This window comes from Colobus angolensis, unplaced genomic scaffold (assembly GCF_000951035.1).
Source record: "Colobus angolensis palliatus isolate OR3802 unplaced genomic scaffold, Cang.pa_1.0 Scaffold111, whole genome shotgun sequence".
Taxonomy (NCBI): Eukaryota; Metazoa; Chordata; class Mammalia; order Primates; family Cercopithecidae; genus Colobus; species Colobus angolensis.
This window is the reverse complement of record NW_012112142.1, coordinates 6,149,877-6,177,003: the sequence shown is the minus strand read 5'-3', so window position 1 is coordinate 6,177,003 and position 27,127 is coordinate 6,149,877. Positions and strand designations below refer to the sequence as shown.

The following is a 27,127-nucleotide window of genomic DNA, read 5'->3' as shown; positions in this document are numbered from 1 at the left end:
TGGTCCTTCCAATGAGAAGCAACGAGAATGCTCAGTTATACGCTATCTCAGGAAAATTGTCTCCAACCCCACAACCATATGGAATGGAACTTTAAGATACTATTAACATTTCTATATTCTAGGCATACATATATAATTTAAGATTTAGGATTCATTCAAGTTAATAAGAGTGAATGTGCATATCTCATTTTCTGATACATTCCTAATTCAAACCACAATTTTTCTCCAGTAAAGTTCATGTGTTGAATGTGGAAAAAAAATTATAACAATTTTTGAAAGAGGGCCACACAAATGTTTACATGTCCTTCAGCTGAAGTTTTTCCAGTAATATTTTTGTAATAATTTTAATTTTCTATATTTCAACCACACAAAAGTCACTGAATTTTGTGGGAGATAATCCTACAGAAGACACATTGGCTATTATAACGTTGGACTTTGGGCCAGGTCCAGTGGCTCACGCCTGTAATCCCAGCTTTTTGGGAGACCAAGATAGGTGGATCGCTTGAGGTCAGGAGTTCGAGACCAGCCTGGCCAACATGGTGAAACCCCGTCTCTACTAAAAATACAAAAATTAGCTTGGCATGGTGGTTTGTGCCTGTAGTCCCAGCTACTTGGGAGGCTGAGGCAGGAAAATCGCTTGAACCTGGAAGGTGGAGGTTGCAGTGAGCTAAGATGGCACCACTGCACTCCAGCCTGGTTGACAAAGAAAGAGTCTGTCTCAAAACAAAACAAAAAGTTGGACTTTGTTAACTTTTGGATTGGAGAAACATTTTTACTTATACATATAGTAACTTTTCTTTAAGAAATATTATAAATTAAAATGTTTTCTACCCTGAAATAGACTATTTGGCATTTTAGGTTCTTTATAAATTTGAAAAAGCTTTCTGACAAGCTGGCTCACATCTATGACACCTTATGACAAATGACATATTTAGCTTATATTTACACTCTCTCCAATGAAAGCCTCAATTTAAACAGTGAATATGATAAAATTCAACTGAATAAAACAGCTAATGAGCAAATATTATCTTAATTAGTTCTACTTTCAGTTTTAATATCACTTTTGAATTTTGGGCTAATACTAGAATGTAGGTTGTTTTATTTTGTTTGTTTTGTTTTGAGATGGAGTCTCACTCTTGTCACCCAGGCTGGAGCGCAATGGCGTGATCTCAGCTCACTGTAACCTTTGTCTCTCGGGTTCAAGCAATTCTCCTGCCTCAACCTTCTGAGTAGCTGGGATTACAGGTGTCTGCCACCATGCCTGGCTAATTTTTTTGTATTTTTAGTAGAGATGGGGTTTCACCATGTTGGCCAGGCTGGTCTCGAACTCCTGACCTCAGGTGATCCACCTGCCTCGGCCTCCCAAAGTGCTGGAATTACAGGCGTGAGTCACCAAGCCCAGCCAAAATGGAGGTTTTTCACAGTAGCACTTTTTATTTACAAAAGTTAGTTTCTCGAGAAATTATAATAAATCATATTTTAAATACTTTTAAAATAATAATAAATAATACATATTTTACCAAAATACTTTTTTTCACATCCATCCTGCAATGAAACCCTTTTCATAATATAAATAACCACCTCCTAGCCCGCTCCTGCCACACACACACCCTAGTTCATTTGTTTTGTTGTTCACATTTTTGTGTGTCTCATATTCATAAGTCAGGTCAAAACCTGATGGGAAATATGTATTGGCTCCAACATATACAGACCCTTCTAATGTTGTTTACATGACTCCTTAAATTTTCTCCATGGTACCACTGGCTAACAAAAAGTTGCTAATACTCTATTTTCTCATAGAAAAGCCTGAAATGACTTGTAGACATTGTAAGGTTGAGGCCTGAGTTTTTCTTGTTGAATCCTGTGGTATTTTCCCCAAAAAATGTGGAGAAAAGAATAATTTAGAATACCAAATTTACATGCCAAATTCTAGGATTTCCTTTTTATCTTTGATTATAGATGACTAGTTAAAATGACCAGTTCCTAATATGTAACTAAGAAATATTTATGACAACAATATCAGTAAAATTAGTGTAGACACAAAAATATTTACTACTTGGAATGTATATTAACTTTCTGGAAAATTTTGAAATTCAAAAAATTTATTAGAAATGATATCATGGAACATATAAAATTAACAATTTTATTTGCAATTGTGAATTGCAGGTTTTTTAAATGTCTTTTTACTATTTGTAAATATAAATTCTCCAATTCAAATCAGTAGGACTTCCTGACCCAAACTTCAAAGTCCACTATCTAAACTTAGGAAAATCAGTGTGATTTTCAAGTTCTAGTACTCTTTGAAAGTATCTCCTCTGTGAAAGTCAATGTTCAGATTACATATACAGAAAAGCTGTAGAAAGGTTTAAACCTAATGATAGGAACTATGTTACTTCATGGGGAAGTTCTGGAGATGTTATTAGGTGCTATGTGTTGTCTTCCCTGGCTCGGAAGGACATCACCAGGATGCCCCCGTGTCTGGGCAGCCTCGTGATCCAACATTCCCTATTCTTAATTCCATAAAGACGCTTAATTGACTGGGTTGAAGTGTGTTAAGTCGTCTTAATGTTTCATATTCATACATGAAATGATCTGGAATCTTCCCCCAGAAGCTCACTGTTCTGACTCCTTTTGTGCTCTGCCCACAGTCCCACCACTTACCTTTTCTCTCAGCGTCCTCAGCCCTGGTCAGGTAATGGTAGAAGTAATCCAGTTTATCAGGCTGCTCCTCCAGGGGCTTCTGCAGCCAGAAGAGGGACCTGACTTTCGCAGCCTCCCTCAGGGCATCCCACTGCTCCATCAGAGCGAAGAGCTCGGTGAAGGACTTATGATAACCATCTCGCAGCATGTCCACACAGATGTTCTTCTTGTAGGAGTTCCTGTAACTAGGAATATGAATCAAAACACTCACAGATTTATGTTAACACTTTCAGTCTGCATAGAGTTTTAATTCTCTAATAATTAAAGGTTGAATCATGTTGCCTTTTTTCCCACAGTGAAAGCACTGAAAACTATCAAAAGATCTTTGCCTCAAACCCTTATAATTGAACAACTTCTGTTTAATGAAAGATGCCAGGAGCTATCTAAATACAGTAATTTTAATGAAATTACATTATAAACATATCAGTTCCAGAGCTGAGCTCCATTTGATAAGGACAAATAAGCTAGTTGACTGACGAATATTCAAAAATACTTGATACATCAGCCTCCCACCAAAAAAAAAAAAAACCCCAACAAGTCAAGCAAAAATAAAAATTGCCATTTAATATCAAAACAATATTCTCTCTATATTAGTAGTTTCACTGTATGTTACAGAAGTACATCATTCTTTCATTCATGCAGAAAATATTTATTGAAATCTATTACTAACTATATATTTTCAAATTATTTTCAGTTAGAATTAAGTTACTGATTAATAATTCTATTCTAACTTCAATAATCAAATGCAAGAAGATAAAGTGACAAACAAATATTCCTTTTAGTCATGCGACAAATAGGTTCTGAGTTTCCTACTAAGTGTTAGGCACTGTTCTAGACCAAATAGATTCCATGCCCTTGTGACGCTTGCATTCTAGGGGCAGAACATGACTAACAAATAAGGAAGCAAACAAGAAATAATTTCAAATGATGAAAATTTCTAGAAAGGAAATAAACAGAATTGTGAGGTAATAGCTGTGTAGTGTCTATTATTCCATTAAAAGAACAATTGGATGCCAAAAGATATAGCTTTATACTAACTATGTTATATTCTTTTAAAAAAATAGGACAAAAGACATGATGTGATTCTACTGGCAACAAAAATTCACCGTGGAGTGGAAACAGCCCAGACCACCAAAATTGAGCCCAGTTTTGCCTCACCTCCCTAGGTCTCCAGTCTTCTCATCTCTAAGTTGTGTATACTAGTATATGCTACGTACACCATGGAATTCCTCTAGGAACCAAATGAAATTAGGTATGTGAGAATACTCTGGGAAATGTGAAATCTCACTGCTGCTTCTCAATTCCTCATTATGCATTAGATTCACCTACAGAGTTCAAAAAACAAACAAATAACAAAACAAAATGACTAGACTTGCATCTGCCAAGAATTTCTTATCCAGTGGATCAGCTTAGGTAGAGAACAAACAAATAAGAAGTGGCAAGCAGGAGAGTGGTGAGACAGGAAGTTTAGAAAAAAGGCAGGTCCCAGATCACGAAGAGACCTTACTGTAAAAACAACAATGAGAAGTCTGGACTGCAAGCTAGGAGGGAGGTAGAGCTATTGGAGATCAGAGTCAGGGAACCGACATGACGAGACTGCATTTTACAAAAGTCATCTAAAAGAAGTGTCCCAGCTGAATTGCAACCTTCTCCTATCTGGCAGTCAGGTTGTTATAGAACTAGTCCATAAAGAGAATAAAGAGACCACATGGATCCTAGGTCAATAGATCAAAAGCCAACATTTAGCATGAGAATAAGATATATTTGAAATGGGGAAGAGAAAAGGAATAGTGGTTGTTACTTATTCCTGTCCTCCAATTGCGACAGAGGAGGAGAGTATGGAGAAAGGCAGCGAGATGCTTGGAGGGCCATGTTCTCTTTCTCTTCCTCACTCCAGTCAAATGGAGGAGCCCGGAGAGTAAAAAAGTCAATATCCTATGAAATGTAGTGGGAGCCAAGAGTAGAAAACACTCATATCCTTCTTCCCATCTAGGGTTCTTGAAGGCAGGGAGGACTACCAACATCCCTCTCCCCACCTCCCCATAAACAAGGGCATGCAAAGGCAGCAAAAGCCACTGCATAGCATTTCTAGACAGACGACGACAAGAACCATCCCTGTAATTGCCCACAGCCCTGAATGGTATAGGAGAAGGGACTTAATATTCCAGTGGGCTCCATGTGTGGCCCAGAAGTTACTGGGAGGAGAGGGCTGATATGTCTGTCACAATGTCATCTGGCCATAGCAAGGAGACTGTTCATGGGCTGCCCACTGGGGACTGACGTAAGACACAGCTAAAACTGAAATGAGAAGTACTGGGGCACTCCTGAAGGGTTCAGGTCAGCCTATTTCCAGAGCTGATAGAACAAAGATGGATCAAGTACATCAGAGACTGACACATGTAAAGGACCTCATAAGCTAGGAATGCATTCAGCTAGTAAGTAAAAGAAACTTGTCTCACAGTGCTGTGAAAAATGGAGGTTTCTAATTTTCTTGCCTAAAGGCAGGCAGCTGAGGGCCTTGGTTCAGTGGCCCGGCAAGTTCAAGGCCATGTCTCTGGGGTTATCTTGACTTTCCCTCCTTCTGGTCCCTTACTGGTTGCTACAGGGCTGCTACAGCTTCAGACATGATGCCCACTTTCAAGACAGGAAGAAAAGGGAAAGTGCGGTGGCACTGGCATTCCTTATGGGAAAAACAAAACATTCCTGCAACCACTAGCAGATTTCCACTTGTTTATTGGCCAGAACCCTGTCACAGCCCCACTCCTCAACTTGGTGCCAGGAGTCTGGAAAAACAAATACCCTGCCTGCTCTTGGGCATGTTGCTGCCCCCAAACAAAACTAAAGTTATGTCTGCAAAGACAGAGGAAGGAATGGATACTGGACAGGCAAATGCAGTGACAATTACAAAGTCCTAGAAGTCAGGGGTGTCCTGTCTTTTGGCTTCTATGGGTCACATTGGAAGAAGAATTGCCTTGGGCCACACATAAAATAAACAAACAATAGCTGATGAGCTTAAAAAATCTCATAACCTTTTTAAGAAAGTTTATGAATTTGTGTTGGGCCACATTCAAAGCCATCCTGGGCCGTCTGTGGCCCACGGGCACTGGGTTGGACAACATTGTTCCAGGTCAAGATCTGAAAATAAATGCTGTTACCCCAGGGGGTTACCAGATAAAATGTAGGATGCCCAGATAAGTTTTAACATCAGATAAACAATGAATGTTTTTTTATTAGCAGTATGTCCCAAATACTGCATAGAACATACTTATTCTAAAAAGAGTTTCTTGTTTTTGAAACGCAGACTGAACTGTATGCTCTGTATTTCTATTTGCTAAATCTAGTAACTCTCCTCCCCTGAAGCCCCCAGTAGTGCAATGCTGTTTCTGTGTAGGAAAATAGGGTGAGGGGAAGAAGTTTTAGAATCTTGAACAACTTGAAAAACTGCCGAATTGGACTGACTTTACCTGAGAGTGACAAGATTGGATTTTTACACTAGGGAAGATCAAGGCTCAGGGCCAGGAATTAAAATTAAGTTATAAAAAAATAAAGACTTTCAATTTAGCATTCTCAAGTCTGTGAGTCAGAAATTCACACCTGATCCAAGAGAAGCAACGGGAGAAGGGTAAAACCAGGAGCAGGAAGAACGGATGGGAGACTGGTGGTCACGGAAAGGAGAGGTGCTGGGGGTGGAACCAGGGTAAAGCTGGAGGGATGGAAAGAAGTAGGTGAATTCAAAACATTTTAAGGAGACAAAAATATGGATTACTTGGTGCTTCAAAGATATATCAAGGGTGAAGGAAAGGGAAGAGCAAGGATAACAACCAGGTTTGGGGATTGGGTAATGGGTAATTAGTAATTTGCTAAAGAGGGGAACATGAAAGGATGAACAGGTTTGGGGAAAGAAAATGAGTTAAGGTTCAGATAACTGGAGGTTCAGAAGCCTGAGGGGACCTCCACGTGTTACCCCAGAAGGCAGTTTGGGGGGTGACATAGGAGGCCTGAGAGTACAAGGGGTTGGAATCTTGCCTCACACAAGCAATGCCACCTTTGTATGTGTATGCATTGGTGGCCGGCCAATCCTCCTAGACGTGAAGAAAACATTTGGGGGCAAAAATGAAGAAAATTATAAATAGATAAAAATTTAAACATTGACCATAAATGATACAAATAAATGCTAGATAGGCAGTTAGAAGGCCATCTCAGTTCTAATCCCAACAGGGTCAGAAATCCAGAAAAATCACTCTCTGGGCCTCATTCCCCCACCCCCGGAAGGTGAAGGTGTTTTGACTGGATTTGGTCCACCCAGCATCTAGCTCCATGTCCACAGGAGGCACACGCTGAAAGTGTTTCAGAAACAACCTTCCCCACATTGTGTGTAGTTTTGGTGGCATGGAAATTCAGGGACTCCCTAGCCAAGGAGTGGGTTATTGACCCAAATTAGGCCAACTGGTCTCTCTCCCAAAATTCTGAAACCTGAGGCAAGCAACACAAAGGTGTAGGAGGTTGCTGGCGCTCAATCAATTCTGGCAGAATTTTGACAAGATTGTCTCATAGTTCCTGCTACCTATGTCCATTCGAGAGGGCCGGGTCTGGTCTTTTCTTCTGATCTGGGTTCTCCTCTAAATTCCACTACATCCTTTCAATAAAATCATTGCCACTTGATTTAGCCAGAATCCATTTCTGCTGTCTGTGACCAAAGAACACTAAGTGATTCAGAAGGGATTGGACAATCATTATTTCCACACTGTCTTTCAGCCTCAAACATCTATGATATATAACTAATATCAACTTTTAAAATTTCCAGTACATTTTTTAAAAAGATCATTCTTTACAGGTGATGTTACAAATAGAAATGTATTTAAATATGCATATAGAACTATGCTGGTATCGTCTCTACTTTTTACACACATGCACACATACCTATGCATACCAATATGCTACTGTTTAAGCCTCATTGCTAACATTTGAGAGCAAGAAAGGACAATTACAGTGGTTTAATACATTGGTTCCTATCTAAACCTTCATAGTTAATGCGAATTATTTCTTTTAACCAGAAAATCTTCATTTGTTAAAATGAATTGGCTATCTAAAAAAAGGAATGTCAATCTCTACCATTATATTTGAATTTCTCAGGTTTTAAATTTCGTAACAGAGAACCATAGCCAAAGTTCACTTGCTGTATGAAATAATTGTTTTAAACACAAATAGAAATATAAACAAAACTCAGATTTATTTGTTTAATCATTATTTCATTTGGCCATAAACTTTTTAGCCTTTGATTTCATTTACACATTAAAAAAACTTTTATGAATATTAGTCTAAATTAAAAGATGCTGTTTTTAAGCATCAGAAAAAGAAAAATCTTCTTGAACTGATGCCACAATACTAGATGAAAATAGAGAACTCTGGTAAAATTTATGGAGAGATTTAATACTATAAAATATGAGGAGAGTTCATCTGACAGGAAAAAAATGTGCCATTCACAGAAGCAAAATCGTGGACATGCTGAATGTATCCTAAGAAAGATCTTTGACACTGCAGATACCTGGGGCTGCAATGGGATAAGGGATGCAGCTTGAGAATGCATTTGAGAATGAAATTAAGTAGTCAAGCATTTCATATAGGTTTTATCGCCATTTAAGGGCATTATTCATTCAATGGAGATGCTGTTAACTGTTCTGAATTCACATCAAAATCTCCCTTAAAAAATGCAGAGATAAAAAAAAATCTAGAAACTGACAGAAAGCAGAGCTGAACAATATGGCATAACTCCACAGCAGGTGAATATGTAGAGATGCTGGGAAACGGATAATTTACTGCAAAACAGCCATGGAGATATTACAGTGTTTTAAAATTCTGCCTTAAACTATTTTGAATAGCTACTATTTATAGAAAACCCACAATGTGTCAGGCACTGTGTAGACATCATTTCTAACTGGCACAATAACTGTATAAAGTACTACTTCAATTTTTACAAATTAAAAAACCTGTCTTCAGTGAGGTTGTGAATTGCCCAAAGCCATACAAGTTATTAACAGTAAATGGCAGAGTTAGAATTCACATCCAGCTCCCTCTGGTTGCAAATTGTGAATTCTTCCCATTTCCCTCCATTGCTTCCTATTATATCATGTATTGTTGCTTTTTCTTCTCTTCCTCCTCCACACAACGTTCTGTTTATTTGCATTGATTAGGAATTTGATATTATTTGACAATTATGATACAACCTTTCAATTGGAAAGCCATTCTCTTTTTCCATGGCAATCCATGTTTAGGTTGGGTATTAGACAGAGATCAGTATCATTTTGTGACTCCCCCAGAGAATCCTTCCCTTTAACAGGACACAGCAGACAGCCAGCAGCATCCAGGAAGAGCAAATTAAATAGGTATGGTTCCCACTCGAGGGTGTAAAGTCTAACAGGAAAAACACTGACAAAGACAAACATTTGAAAGGATAAAAAGCATATACTTCTACAAATATAAAAAAAGATAAATAGATGCAATGAATAGAAATTACAATTTATTTTACTCTCTCTGTACCTAAACTAATACATCTAATAACTAACATAAAACCCCCTAAGTAGGTCTTTGTATTAGTTATTAGGTGAATTTTTAAAATCAAAGACATTATCTTCTATTCAATCATATGATTGATAAATTTAACATATTTTTTTCATAGGATAAACTGAATTATGGAATCAACATGAAGCTTTACATTCAGTGAAATATTTCAAAAGCAGTTCAATAAAAAAAAATACTTTAAAACAAGACCATAAAATTTTCATTTAATCTGACAAAGATAAAGTCAAAAGATATGTAATATCTAATCAAAAGTCAGGATAATACTTTTATTTCATTAAGTTAATATTTAAAAGTCACAAGTGGGTTATCTATGTGTCAGTTATAACAGTTTTACATTCATATGGTAGGGATAAATGTTATTGGAATCACCTATGGGATAATTACATTGACTTAAATTAATACTTCAATAGCTTCAGTTAATATAATTTCCTGGGAATAAAGTGAATCACTATTCTTACCTATCTTTTTCAGTGTAGGTAGATATTATGTATACTGTAATTAGAATGAAAAAACTCATTTCTTGACATACATACATACTAACTGACAAAAATTGTATGAGTTGTTTATGTTTTATAGTTTTTGGTAAAAATGCTATTTTTTCCCAAAAGCTAACATAATAATAGAGCATTTTCCATAGCCATATAAATGTACAAAGAGAGAGAAGTTAAAAAGACAAAAAATTTGACACTGTTTAAAATGACTTTTTACTTTAAAGCCATATAGAATTACAATGAAAACTGAAAGCATTTTTCTTAATTTTACACACTTAGATTGTTCACAATTATTAGTCATAGTATTGATTAGTAATGATTAAGAATTGGACTACCAACAATCATATATGTATTTTTTGTAAGAAACATTAGGGAATTAAGATTTTTAGAATTCTTAATTTATTTTCCATGTACTTCAAAATATAGCAAGAAAGAAGTTTCAATATAAAAAGGTCTTTAAAGTTAAAGGCTTTCCAATGAGTTGACTGGTCTCTGGGGGCATCTACTGGAAATGTAGCAAACTGCAGTTACATCATGTAAATTTGATAACTTTCATTATCCATCCTAATACAGATATTATTTTAATTGATATGCAAATAAGTTGACACTCAAAGAAGATAAATGTAAAGTTATGCATGGTATTCTATCTCATCCATCTGGAACAGCAAAACATGTAGCTGTCTATGAGATGAGTTAACAAAGATTCAACTGTTAAAAATGTAAATAAGGGAGGTGGCATATCATAGATTAACAGTTTTCATAGCATCCAATTCTTATTTTTGGAAAAATTAGAAAAATATTTTATACTTAAACATTCACATATTTAATGAGAAACTTTTATTAATCAAAATAAAATACATATATAAAGCACTTTTTTATTGTTTAAAAGAGCTTTTATATATATATATATATATATTTTTATTATACTTTAAGTTCTAGGGTACATGTGCATAACGTGCAGGTTTGTTACATATGTATACTTGTGCAATGTTGGTGTGCTGCACCCATCAACTCGTCAGCACCCATCAATTCATCATTTATATCAGGTATAACTCCCCAATGCAATCCCTCCCCCCTCCCCCCTCCCCATGATAGGCCCCAGTGTGTGATGTTCCCCTTCCCGAGTCCAAATGATCTCATTGTTCAGTTCCCGCCTATGAGTGAGAACATGCAGTGTTTGGTTTTCTCTTCTTGTGATAGTTTGCTAAGAATGATGGTTTCCAGCTGCATCCATGTCCCTACAAAGGACGCAAACTCATCCTTTTTTATGGCTGCATAGTATTCCATGGTGTATATGTGCCACATTTTCTTAATCCAGTCTGTCACAGATGGACATTTGGGTTGATTCCAAGTCTTTGCTATTGTGAATAGTGCCGCAATAAACATACGTGTGCATGTGTCTTTGTAGTAGAATAATTTATAATCCTTTGGGTATATACCCAGTAGTGGGATGGCTGGGTCATATGGTACATCTAGTTCTAGATCCTTGAGGAATCGCCATACTGTTTTCCATAATGGTTGAACTAGTTTACAATCCCACCAACAGTGTAAAAGTGTTCCTATTTCTCCACATCCTCTCCAACACCGGTTGTTTCCTGATTTTTTAATGATGGCCATTCTAACTGGTGTGAGATGGTACCTCATAAAGCACTTTTAAATTATGATGAATTCTCTAAAACAAATCATTTTGTATCCCATACATCCACCAATCATAAATAATATGACTATTACCTATTTTCTATATGATTTAATTTAATTATTATATGTTAACATCTCAAAGAGTAGAATTTATTATATTTGGATCAAAATAAACTTTCATTATAGTTAGTCATTACAACTAGAATTCATCATTAACATAAATATTGTTATTAATGTCTTCTAAACATTTCGGAACTTCCTTTAAGAGTATTGAACATAAAATGAACACGATACAATCACTTCAATGTATGTGTAGTATAACATATTTTAATTAAGAAGCTCTTTTTATAATATTATCTCAGTTATGACTAATCATATAATAATTTTAATATCACAGCCACTATAATGATAATACAATTTATATAAAATTATATTATAATCTATATAAAATTATTTTATATTATATTTTATATAATATTATTATATTAATATATTATATATAAATATATTCTATATTATAATATTATATTAATATAAAATAATATATTTCATCATTATTAATTATATTATTAATTCATAAATTATATTAAATAATATAAAATAAGATAAAATATAAAAAATATTAAAAATAAAATTGTATATAATTCATATCAAATGATATATAAAAATTATATAAAATTCTCCTTGTAAAGATTCAGATAACATTTTAGCTTCATTCCAAAGAAATTGTCTAATGTAATATATTAATTTATAATTTTTCTAGAAATTTCTTAGAATTGCATACAAATAAATATGATTTCATCTTTTATATGAACTGAAAAAATTAAGCAATATAAAAATATTACCAAAAAGTCAGAATATAAATATTAATATAGCATTCTGTTTCAGTTTTGATTTAGACTCAATTTAGGTAGATAGTCCAATTTAGCAATTTTAAATATATAAATAAAATCTGCCCCCCAGAACTTTTTATGGAATAGAATTTTTATGTGATTATCAAAACAGTTACACGTTTACTAATTTGAACTTTAGAGGAAACTTACATATGCAAGTTTTGCTTTGTAGTTTTAGATTTTTTATCTATTAAAAATAAAGAAAAGTATAGTCAGACTTTCAACATTTTTAAAGTATATATACAAATTGAAAAATGCTATTTTGAAAAACTAACCTAAGTTCCAACTTTATTTAAAGAAAAAGAAACAGTAGGAATAAAGTTTATCCTCTGGTATTTTGTAAATAGTACTATCACTAATATACCCCTTTCAACGAATAATAAAAATACCTAAAAATTTGATCAGTAAAGATTCTCTCAATAGCCCGATAAGAATTCAATTCAACATGAGTGATTGTATTTTAGAAGTTATGGAATATTTGTGTAGAATGGGACAGAAATTATTTCACAGATTCTATTTTGATAGAACTGATGTTTTGCATTAAAGGCAGTCACTTTATGTGAGATCAACAAATGTTTATAAACCAAACAGTATTTTCTTTGGTGATTAACAAATATCAGAGGAAATCATGCTTATTTAGCAAATAGTACAGGACTACAATCTTTACAATAACTTTAGATAATTTCCTTAATAACATAAAGGTATTTTTTTATGTGCCCATCTGCTCAAAGTGATTTATTCAAGTGATTCCCACTTAATCAAATATTTGAAGTACAGTAATTGTTATCAACTAGGAATGGATAAACTATCAGTCAATAGAAAGTATTACCAAAATAGTTACCCATGGTAACTGTCGCACAGCACTTTAGCATCATTCATTTTCTTTATCGAAAAACCTCAAACATACACATTTTTAAAACTTAAAAAATTATTGTGTCTTTTAGAAACATTTGTTGATCTCACAAAAAGTAACTGCCTTTAATGAAAACTTCTTTAGTAGTTTGGTAAAAAAGGATAGGAAGAAAAGCTGCTTATATGAGGTTAATTACACATGTGATTTTGATAAAAGTCTTATTACTTGCAAACTCCTTTGAGAAATTCAAACTTTATACAAAATAATTTGTGTAGAAAAATGGCAAGCCAAATATTCCACATGGAGAGATATGAAATGAGCGTCATTGTTAAAGGATAATTTTTCTGGGACAGTATTTTCAAGTCCTTGACTCCACTTGGCTAACTGCAGAAATCATGCGGATTCTTGTTCTTTTCTTTCAGATTACACTGTACTTCTCTACTATAGAAAAACCAGTTAAACCTAAGCTGAAAAATAAACCCTGGAAATAATCTTAGTTTTTAAACTGAGTTATAACGATACAAAATAAATTCAAGTGAGTAATACAATTCTGGTATATTCTGTATCCTAAAATAACAAGAAAAAAACATGAGGAAAAGAGGAGGGAAACAAAAAATGAGTTTCATATCACAGGACTACGAAGAGTGGACTAAATACACATGTAAATTTCATCAGGCCCACTCATCAAATGATCATTTTTGTCTAAATTAATATTTATAATTTATATTAACAAAAAACTCCACAGAATATGATATTCACTCTGTTGTGTTCTTCTTTTTAAAACCACCCATTTTCACACTGACACTCTGTTTTTTGAAACATAATTCTATGATACCCTGCACAATTTTTGAAATTTTGTTTGGAAAACTTTTTCTGAAATAACATCATTTAAAATTTTCTTTTAGCTTTCTATACAGCATTATAAATAAAAGAACTATCAACTTTCCATATACTTTCAGGGAAATATCAAACTTTTAATAAAAATGAAAAGCTGGAGAATATAAAGAGCAAACTTAGTAAAAACAAGTTGCATTATAAAGAAAACTTCAGCTCACTGCATTTTTTTTTTACTAAAGTATGTCATACATTTTATCTTTGCAAGAGTTTGACGAGTTTTGCAAGTAAAATTCTGTTTCCTCTACACTTGCTAATAGTCATGAGAATCTGTAGTTTGCACCTTCCCATTAAAAATGTATTGTATTTTTTGAAATTATTCACCCCGCCTTTTATCCAGATCATGTCTTTGAAAGGAGGAAGTAGATAATAAATGGAATAATTCATGACTCCCCATTAAATATGAAACTTTCTTTTGCAGAGTTTAGAAAATGAAGTTCTACATAATGTACAAAAGTTGATTAGAACTTTTTTAACCTTTTCAAGAAAAATCCTTTCATATTAACTACATGAGGAGCTTTCTCTGAGAAAGGTAAAACAATCAATTCTTTACACCTATAGTTTTGTCATATATATTCTAATGTTGCTCCCTCTAAACATATATTTCCTTATAATACTTTAAACATATTAAAAATAATGGCAAGAAAAATAGTATACATTGAGCTATAAACATGACAAGTTTTAAAGAGAAATATAACAGGTTTAACATACACAGGGAAAAATGACATAAATTAAAAATGAAAACAAAACATTATTCATGCTCTTTTCAGTAATGTAATGGATGATAGTGTAAGGGTAAATAACAAAAACTTCATGTATATTTCTCTTACTATGGTATGTCTTCTAGTGAAGTAATGATATTTTGTCATGAGAAAAAATATACACTTATAAAACTTCTCTTTTACAAATCAATCATTGGCATTCCGTTAACTACACTCTCTTGCATCCGTTTTTTGATAAAATTTTTTTAAAAGAAACCAAATGATTCTTAGACTGATTCTATTCTATATTTTTATATATAAATATTCTATATTTCTTGGTGAGAAATCTGTGTAATTTATCTTAAGAGAAATGTCAAGTTCTGACTACTTAAGAGCAGCGGTTGATCTCATTTCTTCTTTGGCTTTTTAAGTTTCTATTATAGAAACAGTTCCTCATTTGACTCAACATATTTTGATTTTCCCCTTATCTAAAAATAAAATTAGAATATATCTCCCTATCAAACTTGAATGCTTAAAAGATGACTACCAAACTCTAAGTCATGTAAATAAATCTTTCATATTATGTGCTTTTAATTACTGTTGCAAAGTAAGTGTGCACTGTGCACATGAACAGTGAAGCCAGGAGTTTTCACTGACTATATGTATACAATAAACTTCCAGAACATAATAAAAACTAAGTTAATAAAAACGAAAAGTCAATGGATCATTTTGATTCTTTCATCAGAAAACATCTGTATATAAAGATCTTGTTTTCCTGAATATGATATTAATTTTATTGCAGCTATCTAAACATTTAGAAAATTACTAGTTATAACTAAGAATATAGAATTAGTAAATAAAAAAGTATATCAATAAGAATATTGCAATAACAAAAGAAAGTATTTGCAAGAAGATGAAATAAAAGAGCCTTGGATTTAAACTTTTTTAAAAAAGTATAAAATAGATTAGTAGGCAGAGAATAAGAATATTTTTCTTTTGTATTCCCATAAAATAATGCAAATTCCAACAAAAAGAAAACTTGTATAATATTATTAGTATTAAACAAAATAGAATTCAGGCAGAAAACATTAAAGGAGTATAATAATATCAGATTTATAAATAGATTTACTGAAAAATATAGCAGGTAGGAAACAATGTACCTAATAATATAGCTTAAAATACATAAAATTAACAGAAGAAAGAGAAGACATTGATTTTAATTTTTTTTCCAGAAACTTACAGATAAAGTAGAGGGAAAAGTATTTGAACAGTAATTGCCTAGCTTGATTGAAATAACAGCCTCACGCTAATATTTATATTCTGAGAGATTTTTATATAGAGAACTATCTACCAAATTAAATAGAGAATATATACTTATTTTTCAAAAAAATAAATATTTATAAAATCTGACCAAGTACTGGTCACACCAGGAATTTTGTAAATTGATACACTTACTACACATCCATGGATATACATCCATGACACACTTACGAAGCATGAGTAAAGATTTACTTCCCAATCCAGGATCCCCTACAAAAAAAAAAAAAAGCAAACACCAAAAACTATTCACCTGCAAATTTAGAAATACACTCCAAATTTATTATTTGCTTAAATGTGAAACCTGTATGGAAATTTTCATATATTTAGAATTGAAAGAAAAAAGAAGTTATCATCATATTTAAAAAGGAAGCTATAGATTTAAGTGCATTTTCTGAAAAACAGGAGCAACTGATACTAGTGAAAAAGCTAGCTTTCAACTCAGGATGATAGAAAAAATCCTAACAAAATAAATATTATGAAATAATACTAAATAAAAACTGAGAAGAAAATATTAACAGTAAATTAATAAACTGATAAAAGAGAGACCAAAAAGTTGACCCATAAAACAAAAGAACTGGTTACGTGAAAAGACAGAGATATCTGTACAAGTATAACCTAGAAAAACAAAAACAGATAGTCACTAAAATTAGCAGCATGAACGGAAAAGGCTTCTAATTATAATTATAGTAACCGCTAACTTTTACTGTATGCTTAATGATGTGCCAGGTGCTGTTTTCAATACTTTACATGTAATTAGCCTATTTAACTTGGCAACATTTTTTATGAGATAGGTGCTATCATTTTAATCTCCATTTTACAGATGAGGAAACTATGCCACAAAGAGTTTAATTAACAAGGTGAAGATCACACACCTGTGAGTGATGGAGCTGGTTCATCAATAGAGGCAGTCCAACCCTAGGCCCCGTATTATTAGCCATCATTATCTTTACACTACCTTCAAGACATAGAGAATATTTCAAGAAATATAGAAGAGACTTTAACATTATTAGAAAATATCATGTTAAACTTCATTGCAGTAAATATAAAATTTTACATAAACAGGCACTTATTTTTCAAAAATAACAATTAGCTGGAGAAGATTTAGAAGACCAATTACAAGACTCACCTACCCCCTTTCCCCTGACCCCTACTCTCACCAAAGGAGAAAAACTATTCAGTTTCACATGGGAGTTCTACCAAATTTTCAATAATAAGAAATTCCCATTTCATCCAAAATGTCCTAGAGCACTGAAAAGGATAAAAAAATTCTTCAGTGGATTTTACAAAATACAAGTAACCATTATAATTTCTTTTGCTGGGGGAGGGCCCAGAAAGACTGCAGAGAAAGAGATGTGTCTAGGTCCTTGCATTATCTGAAAAAAATTTTAATTTGCCCTCACTTTTAATTGAATAAGATAAAAATTCTTTAGTCAATTTTACAAAATCTTAAAGTGTAGCAAGAGAAAATAAAAACCACAGCTCCATATCATTATGATTTAGATGCAAAATTCACATATACACATACACGTGCGCGCACACACACACACACAGAAGTCAATAAATTGAAACCATCGTGAGTTTATCTCAGAATTGGAAGAATAGTTCAAAATAGAAAATCTAGTAACTTTATAATAATCTAGTAGGTGCAAAAAAATTATTTCACAATGTTCAAAGCTCACACATGATTAAGAAAAAGAGAAACTAAAAAAAAAGCTTCTTTATCTTGGTAACGTGGATCTATTTAAAAACCTATGGCAAAAGGCTTTCTGTTTAGGATACATTAGAATCGTCTTCACTGAAGCCAGGAATGTGAAGAGATGCCGCTGTCAATGCTATTATTTAACACAATTGAAATGAAAGGTTCTTGTTAATGTGGGACTCAGTATTTTAATAATGTCAGTTCTCCTAAAATAACATATGAATTTAGCACAATCCCAATAAAATCTTAATGATATTTCCCCAAATCTTGACAAGATTATTCTAAAATTCATATAAAACAGTGAATATACAAGAAAACTTTCTCATTTGGAACAAAAGGGACTTTCTGCCAGATACAAGAATGCATTTCAACTATATTGATGAAAAGATTAGTGGCACTAATATAAGAAAAGGCAAATAAATTAATATGACAGAATATATACGTACATGTATGTGTAAAGGTGTATGCCTCATATAGACACATGAAAAGTTGGCATTTAATAAAAGGAGCGTTTCAATTCAGGGGAAAGTTTTTAGGACAACTGATTTGCAAATATTACTGGGTTTTTTTTTAGATTAATATTTTATATCCAACAAATAACACATATATAGCATGTGCTATATTACTTTTCTGCATTTAAGAATATACTTAATACACTTAAATCTCAGTTTCCTGATCATCTCCTTAACCCTAATATATGTGATAGGTTTATATTAACATTATCATGAAGATCTTTCAGCTGCTTAATCATATTATTTGCTACAGAATTAGTTAAGAAGTGTTTCTTCGTCTTCTATTTTCTTGAAGAGTTTGTGTTGAGTTTGTCATTATTTCTTCCCCTAATGTTAGGGAGAATTCATTAGTGGAGCCACATGGGCCTGGAATTTTCTTTGTAGGAAGTTTTTTAAACTATAAATTTAATGTCTTTAATAAATATATATCTCTTCTATCATTTGTTTCTATGTAAGTGAACTTTGGCAGTGTCTTTTGGGAAATTTAGCCATTTCATCTAAGTCATTGAGTTTATCAGCATGAAGTTTATCTCCTAATGACATTTTAATATTTGTGTAATCTGTAGTGATGTGTCCCTTTTCATTTCCCAAATTGGTAAACTGTGTCTTCTGTTTTTCTCTGATCAGTTTGACTAATGGTTGATCCATTTGTTTTTCAAAGAACCAGCATTAGTTTCATTGTTTTTGTTTGTTTGTTTGTTTTCTGCTCTCATTTTACTATTCCTTTTTCTCTACTAAGTTCGAGTTTAATTTGCTTTCTTTTTCTGGTTTTTGAAAATGAAAGCTTAGAAAATTAATTTTGGATATTTACATTTTTTCTAATACAAGCATTTTAATGCTATAAATTTCCTTCTAAGCACTGCTTTAGCTGTATCCCACAAACTTTGATATGCTGTGTTTTCTTTTTCATTCAGTTAAAACATTTTCTAATTTGACTTGTGATTTCTTCTTCGATTAATGGGTTATTTAGAAGTATGTTGTCTTGCTTCCCAATTTAGGAAGATTTTCCAAAACTCTTTCTGCTATCCTTTTTAACTTTATTTCATTCTTGTAAGAGAACATAGTTGGAAGGATTTAAATTGTTTAAACATGTTAAAATTTGTTTTATGGCCCAGGCTATAATCTACTATGATAAATCCTCCATGCACAGTTGAACATAATGTGTTCTACTGTTGTTTGGTGGAATACTCTGTAAGTGTCAATTACTTAAGGTGATTAAAGACGTTGTTGAAGGTTTCTATATTCCTACTGGTTTTTCTACCAATTATTGAGAGAGTGATGTTGGACTCTCCAACTAAAATTATGGACTTTCCTATTTCTCCTCTTCTTTCTATCAGTTTTGGTTCAACGTTTTTTGAAGTTCTGTTATCAGAAGCATAAACATTTAGGCTTATGTCCTCTTGATGAGCCAACTCCTTTTATCATTATAAAATATCATTTTTTTCTATAGTGATATTTCAACTGCTTTCTGAAAACATTTCTGAAATTTTGAGATCTGTAATTTGTTTTCTCTCCTTTCTTATCATGGTAAGAATTTATTATTCTTTGTACTTCCGTGTGGCCATTTCAAACATAGAAAAGAAATGAGATTAGTCACTTATCTTGACCTTGACATTAATGTGGAAAAACCTTAAGCCAAATTAACTTTTGAGAAAACAATTCCCTTAATCAGCAATGCATTTCTTTGGCTACTTTGGTTGTAGGATAAAAAATTGTTTCAGACAAGCTTAAGTAAAATGATTTCATGGAAATCTGAATCATGATTGCAGAACAACTGAGTTCTGGTAGAACTGAGCCCCAAGGCAGGTTCTGGATCCAAGACAGTCCTGGAAATACCAGAAAAGTCTGAAAATTGATTTCAAATGTATGTCATCCATTTTCTTTCCAGCTTATTCATTCCTTCCTCTCTTTGAACCATCTTGTTTCCTACTGCTTTGCTTCTGCTTCTTTATAACAATAGGTTGCCTTGGTCAAATTACTTAACCTCTCCATGCCTTGGTCTCTGGGAGTAATAACAAGGGTTATTGTTCATAGCGTTGTTGTAAAGACCACTTAACACAGAGAATAGCACACAGCAGTCATTTATTTTACCTGTTACTATCTTGTTTGAAAGAAAACTTAATGGGAAAATGTAATATTTATGACAAGCTGTCTAAATAACTATTTTGTTGCATTAGGTGTGCAAATTTTTCTTACATAAGATTATATGATAACTTTCTTTTGGAGCTTAGTATCAGGAAAAAGCTTGTCTCTTAAAGAACTGATGTATGCCTTTTCATCAGGTGTTGAGACTTCTGTAGTCCTTCACATCTTCCTTTTTGCCTAGTCTACCCAGAAGTTGAAAGAGAAACTTAATGTTCCCTCATAGTAACTATAGTAATTCCACTGGGGAGCGTATTTACATACTTTATTTATTTGCTTTCTATTTTCTAGTTATAATCTTGACAGCTGTATAATACAAAGGTTTTGTTTTTTTGTTTTTTTTTGGTGTTTTTGTTTTTTGTTTTTTTGTTTTTGAGACAGAGTCTTGCTCTGTCGCCTAGGCTGGAGTGCAATGGCGCAATCTCAGCTCACTGCAACCTCTGCCTCCCAGGTTCAAGCGATTCTCCTGCCTCAGCCTCCTGAGTAGCTGGGATTACAGGTGTGTGCCACCATGCCTGACTAATTTTTATATTTTTAGTAGAGACAGGGTTTCACCATGTTGGCCAGGCTCGTCTTGAACTCCTGACCTCAGGTGATCCACCCACCTCGACCTCCAAAGTACTGGGATTACAGACATGAGCCACCATGTCCAGCCTACAAAGTTTGAACTTTAAGTTTCTTTAATCTATTCTGGAAAGAAAGTCAACAAGCAAAAAAGTGTTATTTTATGTAAGTCCGAGGCCTAAAAGTTGAAGAAAACACAATCCCTGCTTTCAAAGACTCCAGTCTAGAGCAGAGTTCATTCCTTACGACAACTCACATTAAGAAAAAATACAAAAATTAGCTGGGTGTGGTGGTGCACACCTGTAATTCCAGCTACTCAGGAGGCTGAGGCAGGAGAATTGCTTAAACTCGGGAGGTGGAGATTGCAGTGAGCCGAGATTGCGCCACTGCACTCCAGCCTGGGCGACAGAGCAAGACTCCATCTCAAAAAAAAAACAAAAAACAAAACCAGACACTTACATTGCAATTCGGCACATGTATAAATGTGTGTGTAACATATTAAACCAATGTTTAAAAGCACAAATATGCAAAATGTTCCAATCGGTTTATAATTATTAACTCAATTAGTTATCATAACTATTTTAGGAAACAGGCCCTATTATCATTATCTTTATTTTTTTCAGATTAGGTAACTGAAGTATAGAAAGGTTAAGTAACTTCGCCAAAGTCAACTAGTTACTTTGTTAATGAGAGTAAATCTGGGACTGGAGTCCAGAGAGTATGGTTTAAAAATTCATGCTCTATTCCATTACACATGGCAGCCTCCCAATATTTAGCTTTCCTCTATGCAATGCGTTTCTTTCTATCCTATTTGTCTACACTCTCTTTCCATTTCTTAAATCCTGGCCATGATCCCCAATCTGATGGGTCACAATCACTACCCACTAATGAGTCACAATCTATATACTATCCATACTATGTACTATAGTACATACATACATAGTACATACATACATAGTATAGAACATACTACAGTATGTTAAATATTAATAAAAGGGAAATAAAACACTTGTACATGACTGTCAATGGCCATCAAGATAGTTCAAACAGGAGCTCTGCACTCTACCAAGTGGATCAAAGGAGGCCTCACAAAGCAGGAAACAGTTAAGTTGAGGCTGGAAGATAAATAAAAGCTTGCCCAGTACACAAAGCATGAGAGAAAGCAGAGGGTTTTCCAGGCAGAACACATGTGCAAGGCTATGAAGGGGTAAAAGATCATGGGTTCTCATTCCTGTGAGGTGAGCTAAGCACTGTATGAGTAGAGTACCAAGGATGCACATATGAGCAGAGCAGCAATGGCCCCAGCTCTCTTGAAGTTTGTAATCTAGTATAGGAAACAATTATACTAGCAATGGCAATATAGTACTATAAGTGTACTGGAAATTACAAGATTATAGCAAGTTTATCTAATACAGCCGAGCCATTTAAGAATGAGTAAGAGTCATGAGACAATTAGGAGAAAAATCATTCTAGGCCAAGAGAATGGAAATACACTAAGAATGAGAGATGAGAGAAAACATAGAATAATGAAGACCTGAATATTTTCAGAGGCAGAATGGTATAATGCTCCAAGAATGAGTGCCAGACCCAGACTGCATAGATTCAAAGTCAGCTCTTCTACTTATTATCTGTGTGTCCTTGGGAAAGTTACTTAATATCTCTGTGCATCAATTCTTAGCTGTAAATTGAACTAATAAATTCTTTTTGTGAATTAAATGAATGAACACATATGAGGCACTTAAAATAATTCCTGAAACATAGAAAGTGTTCTACAAATATTAGTCATTACTATTATTTTTGCAGGAAGATGAATTTCAAAGCAGGAATGGAAGGAATCAAACTGGAAACAGTATGCATGTGCTGGGATGAGGCTAGCCTTAATTAAAAAGTATTTCTTGAGTGCCTACTATGTGGATACTGTTATAGGTGCTGGAGATTCAGCAGTGAACAAGACATCCCTCTAGTTGCTGGGGTCAGTTCAGAAGGAGTCATTTTTTTATCTATTGCTTTATTTAGTCCCCATGTTTACTCCATTGGTAAGCTCTGATCTCCCTATCACTTAAATATATTCTAAATTAAACCATTTCTCATCATTTCCACTTCTGCCCTAGTCAAGCCACCATCATCTTTTGCTCGGGGTGCTCCCCAGTCAAATATCCACAGAGCCCAACAGCCTTGAATGATCTTTTAAACTAAAGTGATAGCATATCATTTCCCTGCATAAAATGAGCCAAAGGTTTCCTAGCATACTTAGAAGAAAATTTAGGCTCTTTGGAAATTATTCTGACCAAATAACTTCTGGTCCCTTAGGAACAATGTGAAGGGAATTTTTAAAAATCCAAGAAGCACAAAAGAGATTTGGAAAGATTCTTATTGATCATCTAAGAGTTTGGAAGATACTATAGCAATTAATTAATAAGTAAATTAATAAACAGTTTTTATTAATTTAAGGACAGAGGCAATCAACATTGGCAAATTTCCCAATAACACAAATCTTTCAATATATAAACCTAGACTAAAACAAAAACTAATAAAGCAAAACATACAATTAAAACTTTTCTAAAATATATTACTCATTTCCCTGCCATATGAAATAGAGTAAGGTCAACAAAATAATGCTTTGTTAGAAATTCTGCTGTTTAATTTCAACACAATGTAAATACATGGAAAAGGGTGGCTGCAGGGCCCAGTCATGCCTTGCCCTTGTCCCCAGACAGTCTGTCCTTTTCATAGTGGCCAATTATTTTATCTTCCCCGTGTCAGCTAGTATTTCAGTATTTTAGCTTCTTCCTTACAAATTTAATTTACCTAAAGTAGGAAAAACAGGACGCTTCCATGAAAAGCAATATAGGCAAGCTAGTTAAATAAGAAAACCTAATTTTATACACATGTCTAAGTCAACAGACTTGGCCTAAGGATGCCTCCACAGCCCTTCTGACAGTAAAATATGTAGGCTATTTTTCTGGAGCTTTTCTTTGTTGTGTCAGGGTTTGCACGCATATACTGATGTTGGTTAATGTAAATCTGACATCTGAATTAGTGATGTGTCCCTGATATTCTTTTTATGAAGGAACTGTCAAGGTTTGCCTGCACTGTGTGGATTGCAGGGAAGAAGAGGAAGAAGCTTCTCTATCCGGGTTTTCTGGCTATACAGTATCTCTGATGTACAATACAGCAAAGTGCAATAGAAGAAGGTATGCCTGTATTTAATTCGACTTAACATGCTTACACTTCGGCTTGAAGACAAGCACTTAAAGTATATTGAAAGATTTTTATATAGTGATATGTAGAAAATTGGGGTTAATAGTTAAAGCACACACATATACACATAACATGCACACATACAATATATATATTTATAGACACACACACTACATATATTTGTGTGTGCGTATATATATATATATATATACACGCACACACATATACACACACACATATATATCTTGATAAGTTGCCTTCCTAGATCAAAGAAAGGGTGATCATATTTTAAATGGTCTCAGAGAGTCACTGAAATACAAACATGAAGTTTTAAAAGCTTCCAAATAATAAAAACTATTAAGGAAAAGTATCTCCTACAAACTTATATTCTCATTTTCATTTCTTATAATTAGACATTTAAATGCTTTTATTTTAAAAGAGAATAAAAAAATAAAAACAAAAGAGAATGATAATGCTGTTTCCTTCTAATCTGGAGGTGGGCATCACCTGATTATGCTTCCCAGAAAAGCCCCTGGTCTGGTAATATCTGTGGAAATCCTGGTGAAGCAAAATAGTTCTTGTGAATCCATAACTTGGTTTTGCTTTAAACAGTGAGATAGTGACACTGGTTATTACCACATCTCCAATTTTCAACATAGAAAACAGAACAGGATACGGATATAGGCCAGGGAGATGATTTTTCCATAGTTGCAGTAACCTCAGTAATTTTAAGGATTGTTTTTTAGCCATAATGGAGACTTAAAAAGGATCTAAATAGTTTTTAATCTTCCCCGTTTTCTTAATACAGAAAGAACACACTATCAAAGACAAAACACAACATAATAAAACCATCTTGCCCATACATTGAGAGTGATGTGGCTGGATCATTGTTTATCCCACTGACTGACAGTTCTGGCTGATTCATCCTCTGTGGTACCTGTGTGCTTGTCTCCTTTTAGGTTTTTTTATTTATCTCTTTGTCCTATCACACTGAAAAAGGAATTTCCCAAATGGTTTTTAAATAGAGAAGTACATTTTGCACTTACAGGTTTATGGGCTATTGTAGGAAAAACCACATCCTCCAGCTATATTCTGTGTATTTCTAAAACTGCCAGTTTATCTGTACATTTCTGAAAAGTTTTTATTGCAACTTGAAATTTTCTTAAAAAACTGGCTGGGTACAATGGCTCCCAGCTTTCATGCCAGCACTTTGGGAGGCTGAGGTGAGAGGACTGCGTGAAGCCAGGAGTTCAAGTTCTATCTGGACAACATTGAGTCCCTGTCTCTATAAAAATAAAAAGTCCTCTCATTGATTAGTATTGTAAGTTTGAAATATATCTTATTTAAAACTCTGCCTTTAGTACATGATGAAAATGATACTTAGTACAACAAAAAGGTAAAGAGAAATGATAAATTAATATCACTACATAAATCAACACATAAAGTTAATGCAAAATATTTAGGCTATTTATACTATTAATAAATGCTAAAAGCCAAAGAAAAATAAGCAATGATAATTAATAATAGTCTGAATTGAGTGTCATCTACATGTGTTTCACATAGAGAATCTCATTTAATTCCTGTAAGAATTTCTTGTTATTATGCTCTCCAAATAGTTGTGGAAAGCAAAGATGAGAGAAAGCAGGTAACCTCCTTAAGACAATACAGGTATTACATAACAAAGCCAAGTTTTCAACTGCAGAAGGAATCAGCTCCTCTAAGAGCCAGAGTTGCAAGTCATGACTCCCATGCTTTCCTCTTAGAGACATTTTTTAAAAATGTCTATTAGAGCTGGTAAGCTTAAACATCTATGTGAAAATAGTATTTTAAAGCAAACTCCTAAAGGACACAAAGATACAAATGCGTAAAAAAAATTGGCATTTCTATGCTCTGTTGACATTTGAAATCTTTTCTTTTATCTCTATATTTGGTTTTGGTGAAAATTTGAGACCATTTTTTTGCAGCTAGTGAACATTGTTGTTTTATTCTGTCTTGTTTTGTTTTTCAAAAATCTCCTTCCAACTACATTTTTAAAATTCCCCAATTTTAAACTTTATTGATATAGTCTTTTCCCCCTTCTTCTTTCCGATTTTTCTTCTTCTTCCCTTCCTTCTCTTTCTTTTCTTTTAAATCATGGCAAAACGGTCTTTTCATTCCTGGTTTCATATCCTAGAGATCTGATCTAGAAGACAATGCCAGAATTTTTTCAAAAAGGAGTGACAATTCCTTCTCTCTTTCCATCTGCATTCTCTGTAATCACTTATTTTTAAAAAATATTCATGAGAAAGAATTTTTCTCTTCATTTTGGAACACCAAAATCTTCTTTCCTAGCAAGAAACGGGTTCTCCCTTCTCTTGCCCACCTATCTCTGTCTCATCTGGAGATTAGTCATGTAAACATTTGCTTGGCAACTGGCTTCTTCAGGAAGTTAATTTGCAAACCTCCATAGAGAATTTAATTTATTACTTTACCAAACAGCAAACTGTTTTAAGAGAAACCAAAATGATTTCATAAAAAATTTCAAAAGTAAACAAAAATGAATTAAGCAGAGGAAGAGCACACTTGAAAGGATCTAACTTCCAATAAAGAATTATGAAATACTGTATCTTAAATACATGGGTTTCATCTTGCTCCATATGTTTAGAATGCCAACGCATTGTGCAAATCCAGAAGCTAGATTTGCATATAAAAAGTATATTTGTAGTTCACAAAAGCACCTTTGGATGAAAATTTTGAAATTCAAGATAAAAACCTAGTCTGCAAAAAAAAAAAAATGTAGACTGGCAAAACACTAATTTACTTTGAGTAAGTATAATACAATTCAAAATGAGGCAGGAGAAAAAGGCTTTAAAAGATATGAAAGTAAATTGTTCTTTGTTTCTTTACAGCCCAAACTCACTGAATATAGTAACAAACAGTCCTAACTGCCACTGAGCTTGC

General features: G+C 33.5%; 1 protein-coding gene across 1 annotated transcript in view; it reads right to left on the bottom strand.

Annotated features, from left to right (window-relative positions):
• Window positions 1-27,127, bottom strand: part of TTC29 (tetratricopeptide repeat domain 29) — a 264,979-nt gene that overhangs the window by 225,274 nt on the left and 12,578 nt on the right. The window contains 1 exon segment of the mRNA XM_011956790.1: window positions 2,662-2,885. Coding sequence (XP_011812180.1) covers window positions 2,662-2,885 — 224 coding nt within the window.